The sequence below is a fragment of the Lissotriton helveticus genome, chromosome 2_1 (assembly GCF_964261635.1).
Source record: "Lissotriton helveticus chromosome 2_1, aLisHel1.1, whole genome shotgun sequence".
Lineage (NCBI taxonomy): Eukaryota > Metazoa > Chordata > Amphibia > Caudata > Salamandridae > Lissotriton > Lissotriton helveticus.
The window spans coordinates 473,817,539-473,836,348 of NC_136059.1; the positions used below are offsets into that span (position 1 = coordinate 473,817,539).

At 44.0% G+C, this 18,810-nt stretch overlaps 1 protein-coding gene across 2 annotated transcripts in view; it reads right to left on the reverse strand.

Moving 5' to 3' along the window:
• Positions 1-18,810, reverse strand: part of PDE4D (phosphodiesterase 4D) — a 1,494,598-nt gene that overhangs the window by 641,430 nt on the left and 834,358 nt on the right. For both annotated transcript variants that reach the window (XM_078675125.1, XM_078675126.1), the window contains exon 2: positions 3,418-3,609. In XM_078675125.1, coding sequence (XP_078531251.1) covers positions 3,418-3,609 — 192 coding nt within the window. The remainder of the gene's footprint in view (positions 1-3,417; positions 3,610-18,810) is intronic.

Genomic DNA, 18,810 nt, shown 5'->3' on the forward strand with positions numbered 1-18,810 from the left:
TGGGCCCATGAGATTCACCCTTCAGCTCATACAGGATAAAAACACTAGCTTTTACAGCTCCTTTGTGTGCTAACTCCTGAAAGTGCATTTATCACATTAAATTCCTTCATGTTTAAAATATTCAAAATATGTATGAACGAATTAATACATTTATAAAGCACACAAATGCTCATAGTAGTACCCCAGTGCTAAAAACCAACAGTACAAAGATACCAATTATGCCAAAGTAAATAACCAGGTTTTAAGCTTTCTCCTCAAAGATGACTCAGAGCGCACCCAAGAAAGCTCAAAGGGAAGCTGATACCACACTGATGGGGCCAAATAAGAGAAGGAAGGGCCTCTCCTTCTGAGCTTGTGACACTGGGACCCACAGCAAGAAAAGACTGTGAAGAATGCAGAACTCATGCTGGAGAATAGTGTTACAATCCAGTTATCAGATACTGGGAGGCAGCCAAAACAAAACGCCCTGTGGGTCAAAGCTAACAATTTGTAAAGTATTCAATCCTTTACAGGCAGCAGTCACGGCCGGTGCAGGTAAGCGCGGTGGAGTGGGGTGGGGGAGTTGACAGATGACGGAATATGTTTCATTTATTTATTTCATTTTACCTATTCTGTCTTTCAAACCTCCCTCCCCCGCCTCCCCTCCCGCTTACCTGCCGGCCTCCGATGACAGCAAACAAATGATGGACGGAATGCTGACAATTAAAACATTCTCCCCCAGTCAAAAGATCTGGGTTAAATCCATTGTTCTTTTGCCCACTACGCCACCCCAGTTTGGACCCAGCCATATGAAAATCAGTCTTTACCCTGTGCCTCATGGGAACAGTCCAGGCCGAACTGCCAGGCCAGGTCCTCCTTGGACCGGAAACAAGCATCCTGGGACCGGATTCAGGGTATGTCACCCTTCTTCATCCAGGCTAGTTTGAATCCAGTGGCACAGTGAGCAAGGGACCCACGTCTGGGCATACCCACCCCACTTAAGCAGAAAAGTGTTACAGCAAACAAATGATGGACGGAATACTGACAGGCAGCCAGTGCGATGATCGCGAAAGAAGAGACATAAATGTCCGACATATGAGTCTGAGAATGCGCCATGCGCTCTATTTTGAACGACCTGGAGTCTGTTAATCAAACAATCAGGAAGACCCAGGTACAAAACATTACCATAGTCCAACCTAAAGGTGGCGAGAGCATGAACCACCATCTTTCTGGAAGGCAGAGGCAGAAAAAAGATAAATTTTTATAAGGCCAAAAGCAGCCCAAAACAAGTGCTCACCGCCGCGGACACCTGGGGTTAGAATGACAAGAGATTGTCAAACCTCACCCCTAATGTTTTTTTGCTAATAATTCGGCCACCAGTCAGCTTGAAAAGAAGATTGAAAAGAAAATGCCTTCATGTTTAAGAATATGCAAAATATGCGTCCCCCCAAAAAATTGTATCTAATGAATAAAGCTTTTAATGCATGGTTTTGTTTTATAACTTTTATGCAAATCCTTCCTTCTGCCAGCTAGACCACCCAAGAGGCACACTGAAAATGAAGGGACTGAAACAGAATGGGCGGTGGGGGACGGAAGACTGTGCCTCTCCTTTATTGTCCCCCCTGGACATGCAGAAGGTCAGAAGGAAAGAGGGGAGGGACTTAGGTGCTTGTCTAGGTCACATGGTGCCCAGGTGTGAGGCTGCCATCTGGCTAGTTTTTACCGGCCTGGGCTGTATTTTTGAGTCGAAGCTGGAAAAATATTAGGAAAAACTTTGGAATTCGGTATGCTGAACCATAAAACCTAAAACAGCAAACACAAAGAAACAATTTAAAAAGTATTGGAGAGCTGTGTGTAAATCGATTCTAAATGATTCTAAAAAATAGGGCTAAAGGGCAAATTCCCCAATACTAGGGGGCAGATTTATGTTAACTGGCGCATCCCGAGGGACGCGCCAGTTAACATGCGCCACAGTGCGCCACTGCTCCGCCACCCATGGTGCGCTGCATTTATGATGCGGCGCACCATGGTGCAAGGCAGTGAGGATGCGTGACGCATCTCTCGGCGTACGGGCGGCGCATTGCAGGAGTCATGTCGCAAGTGCGACATGACTCCTGCAATGCACAGGAGCCACCTATTCTATGCATGCTGCGTCACCCTTACGCCTGCTTCAAGCAGGCGTAGGGAATTGACGTAGAAAGTGACTGAGTGAAATCTCATAGATTTCACTCAGCCACTTTTAGGAGGCGTTCCTGCGCAGGAACGCCTCCTTATGGCGCAGTGGTTTCCAACGTGACGCATCTCCTAGATGCGTCACGTTGTAAATAGGGCGCATTGTTTGCGCCGCCGTTGCGTCACATTACGTGACGCAATTGCGGCGCAAGGAGGCGCAAGAGCCTCATAAATCTGTCCCAGAGTATTTACAATCTCCACTGATTTTGTTTGTCTTCCGTTTTTTTGACATTGAACTAAATAACGGTTTTGAACTTCCTTTTACTGAACTCCAGCTGAACAAAATACTGTTTCCTGTGTACATGCAGAACACATGTGCCTCCTGGGAATGCACCAGCACCGCTTAATCAACACGCAGTTGTTTTGTCCTTATACAGTGTACAGAAAGGAAAACAGATTAAGTTACCACAGTAGAGCAGAGCTCTAATTACTTGTCTACAGTATCATAGATCTTATTAGCGGCCTATAAATACAGACAGTATCCTGCTTTGGTTACACCTGAATGTTTTCATTCCCTGCTAATAAATAAGCATATCACATGACCAGCGTGGGCGTCTTCATGAGCACGTACAGAAGCACCCATACCTGTCTTCTAAGGACGATTTCAGAATATAATTCATTCATACAGTGTAAATAGTCAATTTATGAACACAATGGGACTTATTACACTCACTGTGGTCTATGGGTGCAGTAATATGGCACCTGGAAATATCTATCCTGGGGGACGGGATATTGACCAGGGGTGGCATTGCTGTATCGTGACACGTTCTGTACCTAAAATGTTGGTCTAAATGATGTACCTAAAATGATGGTCCAGCTCCGAGGTGCAAACAATCACACTGGCGTGCTTTTCCTGCCATAACGCCACCCGATTTTACTTGGCAGATATTAAGCAGGACAGAAACCTGCTGAGGTGGTAATTACTGCAAAATGTACAATTCTCAAACACAAACTATTATTTCCTCCCAATGGGATTTCCACTTAAGTTGTCATTAGGGCTTATACATGTAATCGGTAGGTATATCTTTATCCTGTCATCAAGTTCAATTGGTATTTAAGGCATGCAAATCGATACATAAAAGTCCAACAAAGCGCCTACATGTCTACACAGAATTCCATAGCACTCGTTTCCATTTCGCAAATGGAGCACTAAACAGACTTCTCTATCAATGCATCCGCCATTTTGATTAACTGTGAAGTACTTACATGTCACTAGCTATGGAGGAGTTTCTGGACATGGACTTTGGTGACAGGTCATAGTCGCTGTCGGACCGGTACAGGAAGGACTCCCTGCGTTGACTGTGGACAAAGTTGGCCTGTAGAATCAGGCCCGACCCGGGGCTCGTCATGGGATCCAGGGGACTGCGTCCCGATGATGTGCCATTGTCCACATCAAAGCTGCAACAGAAGAGAAGAACATGTTTACCTCAGAGATGTGCTACTAAATGAAATGACGAAAAAGTAAAAATCAGTAGAAAGCGAAGAAATGTTCATTTAAGTAACTTAACCACAGTTTTAAATTGTTTATGCACATTAAAAAGAAAATGTTCAGTCCCCGGATCCTTCACTTTTTGTGGATAATTATCAGGGTCACTGGAATTATGCGATTGTGCGGCTGCTGCATTTTTCTGCATAATTATGGATTTACCGCATTTGCCACACAATCCATCATCTGTTGGATAGTCTGCGGATTTTAACAAAACAAAAAAATTGTTTCGAGCTTAAATGTTCAAAAGTTACTAAAATCGCAGCGACACATGTTGCTGGGCAGTGGAAGTCCCACTGCATAGGTTGGCTGGTCCTCTTTTTGTTCATTAATGCTATATTTGGGTGTTAAACAGGCGCTAGCTAATGAGGGGCAACATATGTACAGATAGTGGTAAGAAGGATAAACATAGGAAAATAATTAGGTAATACTATCACTGTATGTGCCACATTACGTCACATAATTTGCCTTTTCTTACCACATAATTTAGTCAACCCTGCAGCATAATTTGGCCCTCCGCTGCAGTATAATTCCAGTGGCCCTGATACCTACTCAGCTGAGGCACTGGTATGACAATCCTACTCCCAAACCCCTGTGTATCTATACAACTGACTCTATCGCCTTTTCTGGCACCTAAAATTAAAATTTGGACAACAACTTTCACATTTACTTTTCACACACACATTCACTTTTCCTCGCCGACGACCAACAGCGGAGGACGCTCCTTCTTGCACCTTGCAGCCAAGACATAGAACTCCCTTCCCCTGCATCTAAGGACTGCCCGTCTCTCCAGCAATTCAGGAAAGGTCTCAAGACCTGGATGTTCAAATGAGATACCACCATGCAGCAGCCAGTAGCGGTCGGCAGTAGGTGTTTCTGCAGGGCGGTGACACGGGCAGGGGGAGGGGCAGGGTGGGGGGTAGTAATGTATGGATTACGGAGTTTTATAGGTAAGTAAACATTTAAATAAATAAAATTAATTACATTGCGCGCACTGCATCACATTTGGTGATGCAGTGCGCGCAACAAAATTCGTTTTATTTATTTAAATGTTTACTTACCTGTAACACTCCGTAATCCATACATTACTACCCCCACCCTGCCCCTGCCCCTGCCCACGTCACCGACCTGCAGAAACACCTACTGCCGACCGCTACTGGCAGCAGCTACAAGTGCCTCGAGACCCAAGGGGTGACTTGCCAGGCTCTATAAATGTTTGATTGCTTGATTAACACATCCATGCATACACTTTAAGTGAAACCACATAACAGAGTGATATTGATAAATACAATTAATAAAAAATAGAGGTTGCTTCTAAAAGCAGCAGATAAAACATCAACTTATAAAAGAGCATCCCAAAATTATTGTGCAGAGCAAAGCGACAACAATCAATTGTCCGTGGCAACTCATTAAGATTGGGTTCTGTGTTGTATGGCTGGGGCTGAATACACTGGATTTGCTGGGGAGCAGCTTCAAAGATGTACCTTTAATGTAGCCACCTGTGCTTGTTCCCTGGTTTTAACACGGGGCCTGTGATTTACTGATTAAGTATGCATTATTACATCAGTTAAACACACAAGATGATGGACGGGATGCTGCACAATGGCAAAACATTCACCCCCAGTCACAGATCTGGGTTTAATCCATCGTTATTTTGTTCACCAAGCCACCCCAGTTCAGACATGGTCATATGCAAATCAGTCTTGACCCTGTGCCTCATGGGAACAGTCCAGACCGAATTGCCAAGCCTTGTCTTCCTTGGACCGTAATCAAGCATCCTAGGAAGGGTTTCTGGCTATCAGCCTTCATCAGCCAGGATAGCTTGACTCCAGTGGCCTAGTGAGCACGGGACCCACACCTGGGCATACCCTTCCCACATAGGATGAACAGCAAAACATGTTCATAGAGCATATTATCAAGCCCATTATCGCCGCTTTATCGGCAGTTTCCTGCCGATAAAAGCGGCGATAATGTATGGCCCGTCTTTGATAATATGCCCCTTTATTTTTATTTTGTATTTAAAAAATGTATTTATTTGGACAGTTACAACGAAAGTAACAGTTATAGATATCTGGCCACAGACGTAAATGCAGGCATATTTGCTGCAAATCAGACAATTCAGTACAAATGTTCTGATTGTGAAGTTTGGTGAGATTCCGGATATCATTTTCTGCATCGTAAAAGTCTAAATTAAATCCTTTTTTGGTCAACAGAAACGTACTTCGGGGAAGCAGGGAAAAACGTAATAATGACCAGTTATATAAAATCTCTATTTTCCATCTCACGCTGCTCGCACCGCATACCACTGATTCACAAAAATAGAACGTTTCCATCATGTCTTCAATTCAGACGGCATTTAAATTGCAACAAAGCATTATAGATGAACACCCCAGTCCCCAGATTCCAGTGACACACACAGAGCACTGTCTCATCCTCCATTAGCAGCAATCTTTCAATTGTCTGACCTCTGGAGTCCCAGTCTCACGTTTCACTGCATTTCCTCCTTCCGGATTCAATCAATTTCTCTCCTCAGACTTCCTTCGAGTTAGTAGCTGGTCTTTCAATTCGCTTCAGCGCCTTTGTTGTTGATTTTTTTTAAAACTTGGCTTATTAAATGATATTCTATTCCACAAAACACCTCTGTCTGCCATATCTTTTATCATTCCACACTAACATGGTTGTTTTCATGATGTGCTTAATTGCCATCTTTCAGATGAGATACAGAACCACATGGATGCTATAAATAATAAATTACACAAGAGGATTAATAATGTATCAGAGGGACAAGAAAAAAAGAGGAAAGAAATGGCCAGACATCAGGCACACACTAATGCAGACAGATACAACAGTGACAAAGAGCCTGAATTTGATGCTGCGCCTTTCAGGAATAGATATTTCTAGAAAGTCTTTCATAAAAGACCCAGTAGTAACCTAGAACGAGTTCCATTCAAGGTGGAAGGGGCCGTGAGGAACTGGTAGAGTGTCATGAATGGTCATCGATGTAGCGTGCTTAGCACACTGGTGTCGCTGAGACGGCCGTCGCTATAGCACGAAGTTCCTGTTTGCGTCACAGATGGTCCTTGCTTGAGCTTCAAGTTGGCGGTCCCTGCACGCTGTTGCTTCTGTAGCACTAAGAGGCTTATTTACAAGCCCCTTGCGCCACTTTTGAGTAACTTTTCTCATGTTAAAAGTGACGCAAAAGTGGCGCAAGGGGCTTGTAAATCTGCCCCTAATTGAATATCTTGTGCTGCTAGGCGTCGTAGGCGGTCACTGTAGGCGTAGAGTCAGGTTCTCCAGAACTTCACGTTGGAGGGCAGTAAGATCTTGGTGCGAACAGGCCAATTTGTGAAGAGCACAAAAACTTCAGGGGAGCTCAACTGAGGTCACACCAAAGGTCCAGGAGCTGAGGGGCACCAATTGGGGGTCTGGAACTCACTCCAGCCGAGGCCAGTAGGGCTCAGGCCCGTCCTGCTGCAGGCCCAGCTGGGCAGTTGCAGGGAGCCTCTGGAGCTTGTTGTGTCTCTGCAGCTCAGAACAGGGGTTCAGCTGGCTGACCCTTGCAGTAACTTCAACCTGGACTGAAGGGTGCATGTCTCTGCAAGCAGGGTAACAGGCAGCACAGCAGCATAGTAGCAGGGCAGTAGAATGGCAGTCCTGCTTCTTTAGACCCTACAGGCCAAGAAGTGTACTGAAGAGTTGGCGTCTGAGGTCCAATATTTAAAACTGATGCCTTCTTTCAAGTGGGAGAAACCTTTAGAGGATTCCCTTTGAAGTGCACATGTTTCCTGCATTCCCTACCCTGGCTCCAGACGAACCACAGGAGGTATGCAATCCTCTGTGTGAAGGCAGGACACAGCCTATTCAGGTGTAAGTGGGGTTGTGCCTAACTCTACACTCCAGCCCTGCCATCAAAGCACACCTAAGCTCTCTTATTTTTGTGAGGCTGTCTAGGAGAAATACACAAAGTCTAACTGCCAATTACCCCAGTCATGTGACCCTTACACAGGCTGCAGTCACTAAATGACCAACGCAGGAAAATGCCAACTTTTTAAAAGTGGCATTTTCTAAATTGTAATAAAAAATCTGACTTTAGCCTTAAAGAGGATTTTTCATTACCATTCCAAAAACACCAAACATGAACTGTTTACCTGTTCCCATTTGGAAGATGTCCTTATTAAATATAATAAGGCACCTCTAATGTGACACTATGTGAGAAGTAGGCCTTGCAATAGTCAAAAACCGATTTAATATTTGTGCACTACAAGAACTGTAAAACTTAAAATTACAAATGCTACTTTTTAAATACACGGAAACGGAAAAACCTTACCTGCAGCACGCCGCAACACGCCACAGCTTGCCAGGCTTCACAGCCCACGCCGCCACCGCCGAGAGTCACCTTCCCTGCAGTTTGAACGCGCCGCCGCTCCGGGACTACGAATCCCGGCAGCCTACGCGGCGGCGTGCGTTGTGACACCGCGAGGGCGCCAGGGAGGCGCACAAAAGCGCCGCAGGACCAGCTTCGCGGGACGCGAGCGGGACGCCCGGAGCTAAGCCCGGGCAAAGGGCGGGCCCTCTACGGCCCTCATCGGCACGAGGAGGCAGGGGCAGGGCCATCCCTCTAAAATCTACCCTTGTGCTCCAGGGAGTAGTTCCTGTTAATCCACAGTCAGTGGGGGTGTAAAAGCTTTTTTTGACCGCCTCCAAAATCCTAGCTATCCAGATGGGGGTCGGCAAACCGGCCATATAGTTGACATCGATTCACCTGGAGCTCGGATAAGGAAGGGGTTATTTCTGCAAAGTGGATAGCAGATAAAACATCTTTACGAACCAGGAAACAAGTCCATTGGAGACCTGCACAAGGCATTGACGTAAGACTTTTGTTTTAAAATATTGAGACTAATACCTTGTTATTTTATTGGGTTGTGGGTGTAAGACTATCACACATCTTGCATAATAATGCCTAAAAAAAATCTTCGTATGGTACCTGAAACACCTAAGAATACTATGGAAAACTATCTTGTCCAAGTGGTTACTCAGATAAACAGCAAGCGCAGACAATCATTGGATTTGTCCCAGTCACCTGTTCTCCATTCCTTGAGCCCACCTACCTCCTCACAATCAAACGAGTCCTTACTATTAGACTTTAATAGTGATGTTCTTGAAACAGCTCCCTCAGCAAATGTTAATATTGACACCAGTACAACGAATGTGACGGACATTGAACAACATGCGGATAACGAGCTAGATGCACAGGTTGTCATTGAGGTTGTAGACAATGATGAAAGAGAGGAAGTGGGGGATGAAGTACCTGCAAAGCAGTCTGCAAGGGCAGTTAGAGCCTGTTGCAGATTACAAAACAAACGTGGAGGGCCAGGTTCAGGAAAAAGCAAGGTTATACCACTGCAAAATCCAAAAAGTACCCATCAGAACAATGAGGAGAACAATTCAAGGGGAATATTGGACGAGGACTTAATGTCACGGATAGCGGAGCTGTTAGAAATTAAAATTCAGACAATTATCAAACCACTTATTAGCAAGATTGATAAACTTTCTGCAGAGATAAAGAAATTGGGAGGTACCCAAAATGTATTAACAGATGCCATAGGAAATGTTTTAAGTAATGTTAATAACGGCCATGATTGTTCAAAGGAAGATAATGAATCTGGGTCAACATCAGATACTACGCCACTAGGGCCAACTCTTTCAGAATGTCCACAAACTGGCCATATCGTTAATGACCTGCCATTAGAAGCCCCTTTTGTTCAATTAGTTGATCCATCACATGACACAGCGCCCCCAGTGATAGAAGATAACTCTACACAATTTGTAGTTGAAGCATCACCACTAGTGTTAGTGTTAGCTAATACACCCATCCTACCACCGGGTCAAATTGAGTCAGCCTCGTCACTAACAAGCAAGGCATTATATTGGCTGTCAAATAATCTGCGGATAGCCCAGGGGGGGGAACAACGGCTGGCTGACGAAATTAAAATGGCAAGGAGGGTTGGATGGATAGGGAATAAACAAAAGAAATGGAAGGGCGATTGTGTGATACTAACTTTCGCAACCCCATCTGCTCTTCCTGATATCCTATCCAACATACTACCACCGCAAAGAAGAAGTAGTTCCATAATCCCCCTTACATTGGAATTCTTTTATAATGATTCGCAAAAAGCCAATAATCATAAGCCCCTGAAGCCAGCTTGGTTAGCGAGAGAAAATGGATGGGGTGGGGGACCTACAATGTGTGACACGAACCATGTCTCCAAAGATAGGACTGGCCCATGGCAAGTCAACCAACACAACATTCCTCGTCATATTACCCCAGGACAAAATTTGAATCTAATGGGTAGACGAAGCCTTGGTATACCACCAAATAACTGTGGGATTTTAGGTAGTGTTGGCTACAATGGAGGATGGCCAGGTATGCAGCAGCGTTTACTGTACCCCAACACCCCAGCACCTATAGGTAATGGTAATTATAACGGAGGATGGCCGGGTACTTACCTGAATCCACCGTTTCCTATCAAACCTACACCTAGATGGAATGTACCTACAAATGGTTGGGGTTTTGGGGCTCCATCTTACAATTGGGGAGTTAGTACCTCAAATAGGTTTGCCGCCCTAGCTGGTTTATCCGATTGTGATTGACTTGATGGAGGGGTTTTGACAATGCCATGCGGTGCAAATCATATACATTCTGGTTTGCCCTCTGTAGTTGCACCAAAACAGATTGTACTTGCCGAAAACCCTCAACAGTTAATGCATCCCGTAGACACAATGGTGCGAACACCACATCTAGATGTAAATGGACCAATGACTCCACAGCTGGTAACAAAGGAACTAGGGGTTTCGGAATTAACAAAAATTATTTGTTGGAATATTGCAGGTCTGAAAAAAAATCTCTCAGATCCGGCCTGGCATGATTATCTGGCTAGTGGGGACTTGATTATGTTCCAGGAAACTTGGGGGCTTGAGAACTTTTTTAAGGTTAATTATAGATCCTTTTTCATCCCCGCAGTAAACACAAATGGGGGAAGACCTTCTGGCGGCCTAACAATTTGGGTTAAAATTACAAGAGGCCTGTCCTTTAAGCAAATTGATACAAATAATCCTGACCTGTTACTACTTGAGCTAAAAAACACTATGGGCTGTAGCATTTACGTGATCAATATCTATAGTAGACCACATCGATCATGTAGAGAATCATCAGTTATAACCCACTTGAGTAATATTGTGACAGGGTTTGATCAAAATGCAAAAATAATTATAGGAGGTGACTTCAACAGAGGTTTTGAACCTATCATAGGTTTAGAAGACATCTATAAGGACGAGGACGGTGCCAATAATATTCCTTTAGTTGATACAAATTATAAAGCACCCTGTACAGTGAGTGCCTTACAACTATTGAACTTAACTCTAGAATCAGGCCTACCTGCCTGCAATGGGCGGTTGCCATCAGACTCCCCCAGTAAACCAACATTTACTAGAGGGGTGACCCATAGCCATTTAGATTATTTGTTGGTTTCTTTAAATCTATGGCCTATGACCATCGATTTAATGGTAGATGACCGTACAGAAAGTGATCATTATCCCCTGATTTTATCTGTCCAGACCCAGATTTTCATAACCCTTGATAAAAGTGTTAGTAGCATAGTATCCTTGTCACAGGACCCTCTAGTGGCAAACAACCGTAGATCCATGAAGTGGCCAGTAGTATTAGACAATACAAAAATCATTAGTCAAATCTACAATGTATTTGTGAAGCACATGTTTGCCCTCTTAGGGTACAGTACTGTCATCCAAAGTTCGCGTTTGGTAGAATCCCATGAACATCTAATTAACCAACTCGGTGAGATCTTGAGTAGGGCTGTAAAGAGACCACAAAACGCCCGGAAAAGTAAACAAGCCGGGATTACCTGGTATAACCAGAAATGCCGGCAAGCTAAAACAGATCTAATCACAGTGGTTAGGGGGGATTCAGTGAATACTGTGAGAACTAAGAGAGCTCAGTACAAAAGAACCTTGCAAATGGCCAAAAAAGAGTGGGATGAAAGGGTTTGGTCAGATCTGCTGGATGCATGTAAGTGCAGAGACCAGACTTCCTTCTGGAGCCTCATTGCTAGAGGTACCAGGGGGGCTACGGAATGCAAAGATAAATTTCTAGAGGAGAAAACATGGGTCGACCATTTTACCTCACTTTATTCTTGCGAAAGTCAAAATGAGGTTGAAAGCTGGGACAGTTTACAGGCTCCCCTTGTAGCCCATGATACACCTCTTGTCTTTTCTTTGACAGAAACAATTTTAGCAATCAAGGCAGTTAAAACAGGGAAAGCCCCAGGCCCTGATAAAATACCAGGTGATCTTTGGAAACACGAAAATTATATTTGGGCTCCCTATATCAATTTATTATCCAATGAAATTGCTTGTGGAGCTCCTGTTCCAGAAACCTGGAAGGGGGCGGAGATTGTAACACTGTTCAAAAAGGGTGATAGGTCAAATCCTTCACATTATCGGTCTATCAGCCTAATTGACGTGTTGCAAAAGATTTTTGCCCGACAAGTTCTTGGTCGGCTCTCCTCTTGGATTGAAGAACACTTTATTTACACAAAATACCAGGCAGGTTTTAGATCAAAGATAAGCACTATAGACCAGGTTTTTAGATTTTTATGTTTAGTCTGGAAATACACGATTATAAGAAGTTCCCATATATACGTGGCATTTGTAGATTTGAAGGCAGCTTTTGACATGGTTCCAAGGGTAGCCCTATGGAAGACATTAAGTAAGATGGGCGTCCCCGCAAATATCCTTCAAATTTTAATTAGACTTCATGAGAATAATTATGCACGAGTCAGATGGGGACCTAATGGTGAAGTTAGCGAGAAAATAAAAATAGCAAAAGGGGTAAGGCAGGGGTGTGTAATGGCACCTACCTTATTCTCCTTGTACGTTAATGACATTCCCGAAACTCTTTTGGGCTGCGAGCATGACTCTCCCAAATTGAGCGGGCAAGCCGTTCCGGCACTGTTGTTTGCAGACGACACGATTTTAATTTCTCAGACACCTAGGGGACTCCAAAACCTTTTAAATACTTTTAGTTTGTACTGTCATGACAAGGGATTAGAAATTAATTCCTCTAAAACAAAAGTTATGACAATCAACCCTCATAAAGGTTTTAATAAGGTCTTTAAGATAAATAATGAACCCATTGAAGAAGTCCCCAATTTTATACCTGGGTATTATTTTAGACAGTCACGTTACATGGAAGACACAATTGGAGAACTCAAAACTAAGGCTGACCCAAAATCAGTGTCCGATTTTAAAGAGGCATAAGAACAGCCATTTTAAAGCAGTCTCACCAGCTATTGAATTATTCAAATATAAAGTACAATCATCCTCACTTTATGGTGCGGACCTTTGGGCCTATGCCTCAAAGGATACTTTTCGAGTGAGGGAAAACTCCTTTATTAGGCAACTTTTAGGGATACCAGGGTCAACACCACTGGCACCAGTATTATGGGACCTTAACTTTCGACGTACAGATGACTATGCTTCTCTTCATCCGCTCCTTTATTGGATCCGTTTATGGTCCGTTGAGGAGCTGACAGATTATAGAGAAGCATTGAAAGAGATATTGGCCATAAGGAATAGCACGCATTTGCCATGGTTAGAGTACGTCAAGAAATGGTTTAAAAAATTAGGGCTAAGTGATTTTTGGTTTGATCCTGGTTCCCTCACAAATAGTTCAAAAAAGATTTTGAAGCAAAGGTACTGGGATTATATCAGAGACTCAGTGTTATTAAACCCCAGAACAGGGACTCTAACTTCGAAATTTTTCGAAATTAAAATGACTATGCATTTAGAGCCCTTTATGGATGAAATTCACCCCCCCACTGGCCAAAAGCCTATATTTAAAGTTCCGGTATGGTATCTTACAACTAAAAGAAAGGACAACCAGCTGGACCTGTAATAAGGGGTTGGCCGGGGCTGCTGGCTCTGATATATGTGAGCTATGCGAGATGAGGTTGAAAGAGGATGAGTCCCATGCTTTATTTATATGCCCAGCTTACCTAAGAGCCAGGAAAAAATGGCTCAAGCCAATCTGTAAAAGGCTAGGCTTCAGACAAATTAAGGTTGGACTCAGAATTTTTAAGGGTGACACTGCACAACCGATTGTGTTCAGCCTAAGTCGTTTTCTCCTATGTGTAGCCTTGATTAGGAGGATGAAAAACCTAAAAACCTAATAAAATAGGCTACTTTACCATGTTTTTACGTTATTGGTCAGCTACTAAATGTTGTTTGCTTACTGTCCTGATGTGTATTCTTCTTTTTAACAAAACAGTTAACTTATTTTTTATCAAATTTGAATATTTAGTGTTCTGTATACTAGAGGGGCCAATCACGATCTAGTCAAATTAAGTGGATGGCTTGAAAAATGAATTGAATTTTAGGTATTTTATGCAAAGGAAATGTGTTGATATTTTACCCGCTGCTATTGCTTTATTATGTATTAGATTGTAACATGATGTATTATGATTGTATGCTTGTATCTTACAAGGTTTTTTAAACCGAATAAAGATTGAAATGTAAATACACTGCACTCTGCCCACTGGGCAGTTCATGGCCAACCCTAGGGGTGACATGCGTATTAAAAAGGAAGGTTAGGGCCTGGCAAACGGTTTATTTTGCCAGGTCAAACTGGCAGTTTAAAACTACATACACCAGCTGCGATGGCAGGTCTGAGACAGGTTTGCAAGGCTACGTAAGAGGGTAGAGCAACAAGCGATGTGGGCCAACTAGTAGCATTTAATTTACAGGCCCTGGGTACACGTGGGACCACTTTACTAGGGACTTATAAGTAAACTAATTATGTCAATTGGATGTAAACGAATTGTACCAAGTTTAAATGAGAGAGCGTGAGCACTTTAGCACTGGTTAGCAGTGGTAACGTGCGCAGAGTCCTAAAGGCCAACAAAAACGGGTTCAGAAAACAAAAGGGTGAAGACATAAAGTTTGGGGATGACCCTGTAGAAAGGGCCAAATCCGACATTAGCACCAAAAACTATAAGATTCCCCATCTGCACCAACGGAGATACAAATGCTCTATTTAAAGTACACTAGATGGCAGTCATGACTCTAGCAAAGACACATATATCTTTCTCTGCCAAGGTTTAGAGTTAAGCTTGCTATACATGTTGATGGACCAGCCTTTCTGCATTTCATGACAGGTCCGCTACTGTCTCCGGTGGGCTAAACTCCATGATGGACTGCCATGGAAATGGTGGTGGACTTTGAGGAAAAGGCAAGCACAGCATTTGTAAAATGATGGGGCCCCTGGATGTTAGGGAAGCTACTATGTGGGCACTGAGTGTGTACTGCCATTCTAGAGCACATTCCCAGTACTCACGCTCCCAACATTGTTGGTGGAATTTCCAAAAGAATAGACAGAGATAGTTGGATTTTCGAAAGTGGTTCATCCCTGGCAGACAATCCAGAAAACGACTGAGTTAGCAGAGATTACATGTCATCCAGTTTGGTGGATATAATCCACTAGCCAAACTGAGGATTTTATTAAATAGTTCTCATTCGGAACTATGGGGCAGATTTATGAGGCACTTGCGCCACGTTTATGCCGCTGTTGCGTCACGCAAGGCGGCGTAAACGTGGCGCATCCCTACGAACGATTTACAACGTGACGCATCTAGGCAGATGCGTCACGTTGTAAAGCCCTGCGCCGCTTGTGGGCGTTCCGGCGCAGGGTGGGCGTTCCGGGGCAGGTGCGCCTCGCAAAAGTGGCTGAGTGAAATCTATAAGATTTCACTCAGTCACTTTCAGGCCAATGCTGCGTCAAAAGCCTGCGCCTGCTTGAAGCAGGCGTAGGTCTTGACGCAGCATTGTGGAGATGGGGCACCCCCGAGCCTTGCTGGAGCTGCGTCGCGCTTGCGACGCAACTCCAGCAATGCGTCACCTTTACGGCACAGATGCGTCACGCATCTGTGCCGTTTTTGCCCCATGGTGCGCCGCATCATAAATGCAGCGCACCATGGGTGGCGGAGCTGTGGCGCACTGTGGCGCATGTTAACTGGCGCATCCCTGGGGATGCGCCAGTTAACATAAATCTGCCCCTATGTTTACTCTCTTTCACACAATGGAGAGCAGCATGGGAAATTGCAGCGCTGCTTTGCCTGAACGGTAGAATACTGTGCAATGCCAGATTTACAAAGAGTCGCCTGCAGATGATGTCACTGGCGTTGCTCTCACTAAGAATGGTTGCAGTGAGTGACCCTCAGCGTTTGTGCTATGGCACAAAGGTCAGCAATAGATGTCTAGAAGATTTGTACTTGAGGTACACCATTCAGATCAAATGTGTTTGTGAAGACAACCACAAAGAGGCCAGCACAAAAAAGCGTGCTTTCATGTAAAGCCCACGTGTTTCGTATAGTTAAATCATGATATACTTCTTGGCCTCTTTCTTGATCCTAGTTCTAATTGGTAAGTTTTTGACGCAAATCCTGGTCATGCTACTTTCGTTGATCTGGTTTTGGAGGAAAACGTAGGGCTTTTTTGCATTGTTCGGCCCCTGATGTGCCCCTTTGTATACATTACTAGGGAATCTGCCCTATGCAGTGCAAGGCCAGGGTGGTGCAGCGTAAAGGTCAACGTTTGGAGCTAACACGCTTTAGAAATGGAAAGTTGATCGATGCTGCTGTTTGTGGCGCTTTGCATTGGTTGCCCGCCAGTGCAATCCCATAGTTCATCTGGGCATTAACTGTACTAACTCCTGGATGCCAAGCAGAAAGTGACTGTGCCCTTGATTGAATCCTGAATGTGGACATATTTATTTAAGTTGCCGGTTTTGCAATACCCCATTAAAAAAATATCACAAATATTAAAGCCAACTTGAAATATCATACCCTAGCCATGGACCTAGGAATTTCTTCCTGCAACATTTTGACAGTGGCAATGTTGAAAATAGACCTCATCAAGGTAAAAAAAAGGCTGCTGATAGGTCGGAATGTTAACATCATTAGAAAGTTCCCAAGACCTAATCTGTGCTCAGAGCATTTGATTACTGGGCCATCCAAACTCACAAAGTCGTCTAAGAGTATGGGATGGGAGTATTCCTGTTCTTGTGTACAAGCCCAGTTCTAGAACAGCCAACTCTTCCGAGTTCCCCACCAAAATGCAAGAAGGATAATAGGGATGTGGGAGGAAATCCTACCTATCCATCATCACATCAACTTCTCACATCCGTGAAGAAAAAAGAGTGATTCATGCGAAACTTAGAGGTGTACAGTAAAGAATACACACATGCAGCTGGCGAATAGATCTTTAAAAGGGTAAAGGATGCTACCATTTTAATACAGATTGTGGAGTGGCTCCTCAGACGGAAATCCATGTTTATGAATTCCAGAGAAGTTCCAAATACTCTGCTTTTTGGTCCACCTCAAATTATTAATTTTCTTCTGGTTCACTGAAATTCTTCCCGGTAAATTACTGAACCTACGCCTTCAGAACCTTCCACACTTTCTTTCCTCACAGGGAGTATCCACAAGGGCAAGCTATTTATTATTTAATGTTAAAGGAATCACCCCTTGCTGCCACAGTGATTGTGGAAGCATTATGCTTTAATATATGCAAGTAGCACACAAAATAAATCAACAAGGGTCTAACAAAATAAAAAGGATGAAATTGTGATAAAACCTGTCTGTAAGGTGACAAATGTACATGCCCTAGTAAATCAAATATAGGAGGAAGAGAGAACCAAGAATATTCTATTCATAGCACAGATACCATAAATCAAGGTCAAAGACTACAAGCCATCCAGAGCTCGGCTTCTATCCCATGGAGAACACACATTATGTCACATCTCAGGGAACTCCACTGGCTCCCGATACACAAATGCACATAGTTCAAACTCCTCACTCACATTGAAAGCTTTACACAACAAAGGCCCTGCCTACCTGAACAACTGCATCTTTTTCCACCAACCCCACAGGCGCCTCTGCTCAGGCAGACTCTTGCTCACACACATGAATACACAGAAACAGATCTGGAGGTGGGCCTTCTCGTACATCACCCCTAAAGCATGGGACGACCTCACATTATACATCAGAACCTTCTCCTCTCTTCTTGAGTTCCGCAAGAAGCTGAAGACCTGACTCTTCGATTAACAACCCCTCCAAGACAAGGCACACACAACTTCTGAGCTTCAGGATGCCCATGGGGATGATAGTGCACTCTACAAATACACATAACATAACATAACAGTGATACACACAGTAACTTTAAGGGGTTTTCAAAGTTATATATGCAGGGCCGGAGCTTTCAGGTGCCTAGAATGAATGAATGAATGAATGAATGAAGCCAGATTTATATAGCGCTACTTAGCCCAACAGGCGTCAAGGCGCCTAACCAAATAGAGTGTAAGGTCAAAGAGCATGCTTACTGGTAGGCCTTAATGAAACACCACGTCTTTAGGGCTTTTTTAAAAAGGGCCATAGAGGGTTGGGTTTTAATCTCAGAGGGAAGGGCGTTCCACAGTTTGGGGGCCACAGATGAAAAGGCCCTTCCGCCCCATCTGACCTTGTTTGTCCGAGGGACGGACAGAAGGTTTTTACTAGCAGAACGTAGGCTTCTACTAGGGGTATAGGGACTCAGGAGGGAGCTTATGGCTTCAGAGCAACCGCCGGATAGAGCACTGAAGACCAGGCATAGGATTTTAAAAGAAATCCTAGACTGGATCGGAAGCCAGTGCAGACTCTTCCTGGCAAGAGTAGCAGAGGCGTTGTTAGGGACATCCAGAACAAATCTGGCAGCTGCGCCAGCACTTTTTTAACAGGGCCAGGGCTATTGAATTTTTCTCCCCAGTTAGATGAGCTCAATAATTATTAAAAAGAAATGTACTTACCTGTCCTGTGTCCTCCACCTTCCGTTCAGATTCATGTCGTGTCTGGTATGTCTTCAAAGGATGGCCCACCCAGAAGTAGGCATGATGACTGCATTACATTAGTGATGTCATTCGTTCATGCCTGCCTTTCAAGGAGCATTTTCTTTTGCATTGGTTAATTACTACGGGTGAGGGCGGGCTGATGGTTGAGCTGCGGGCAAAG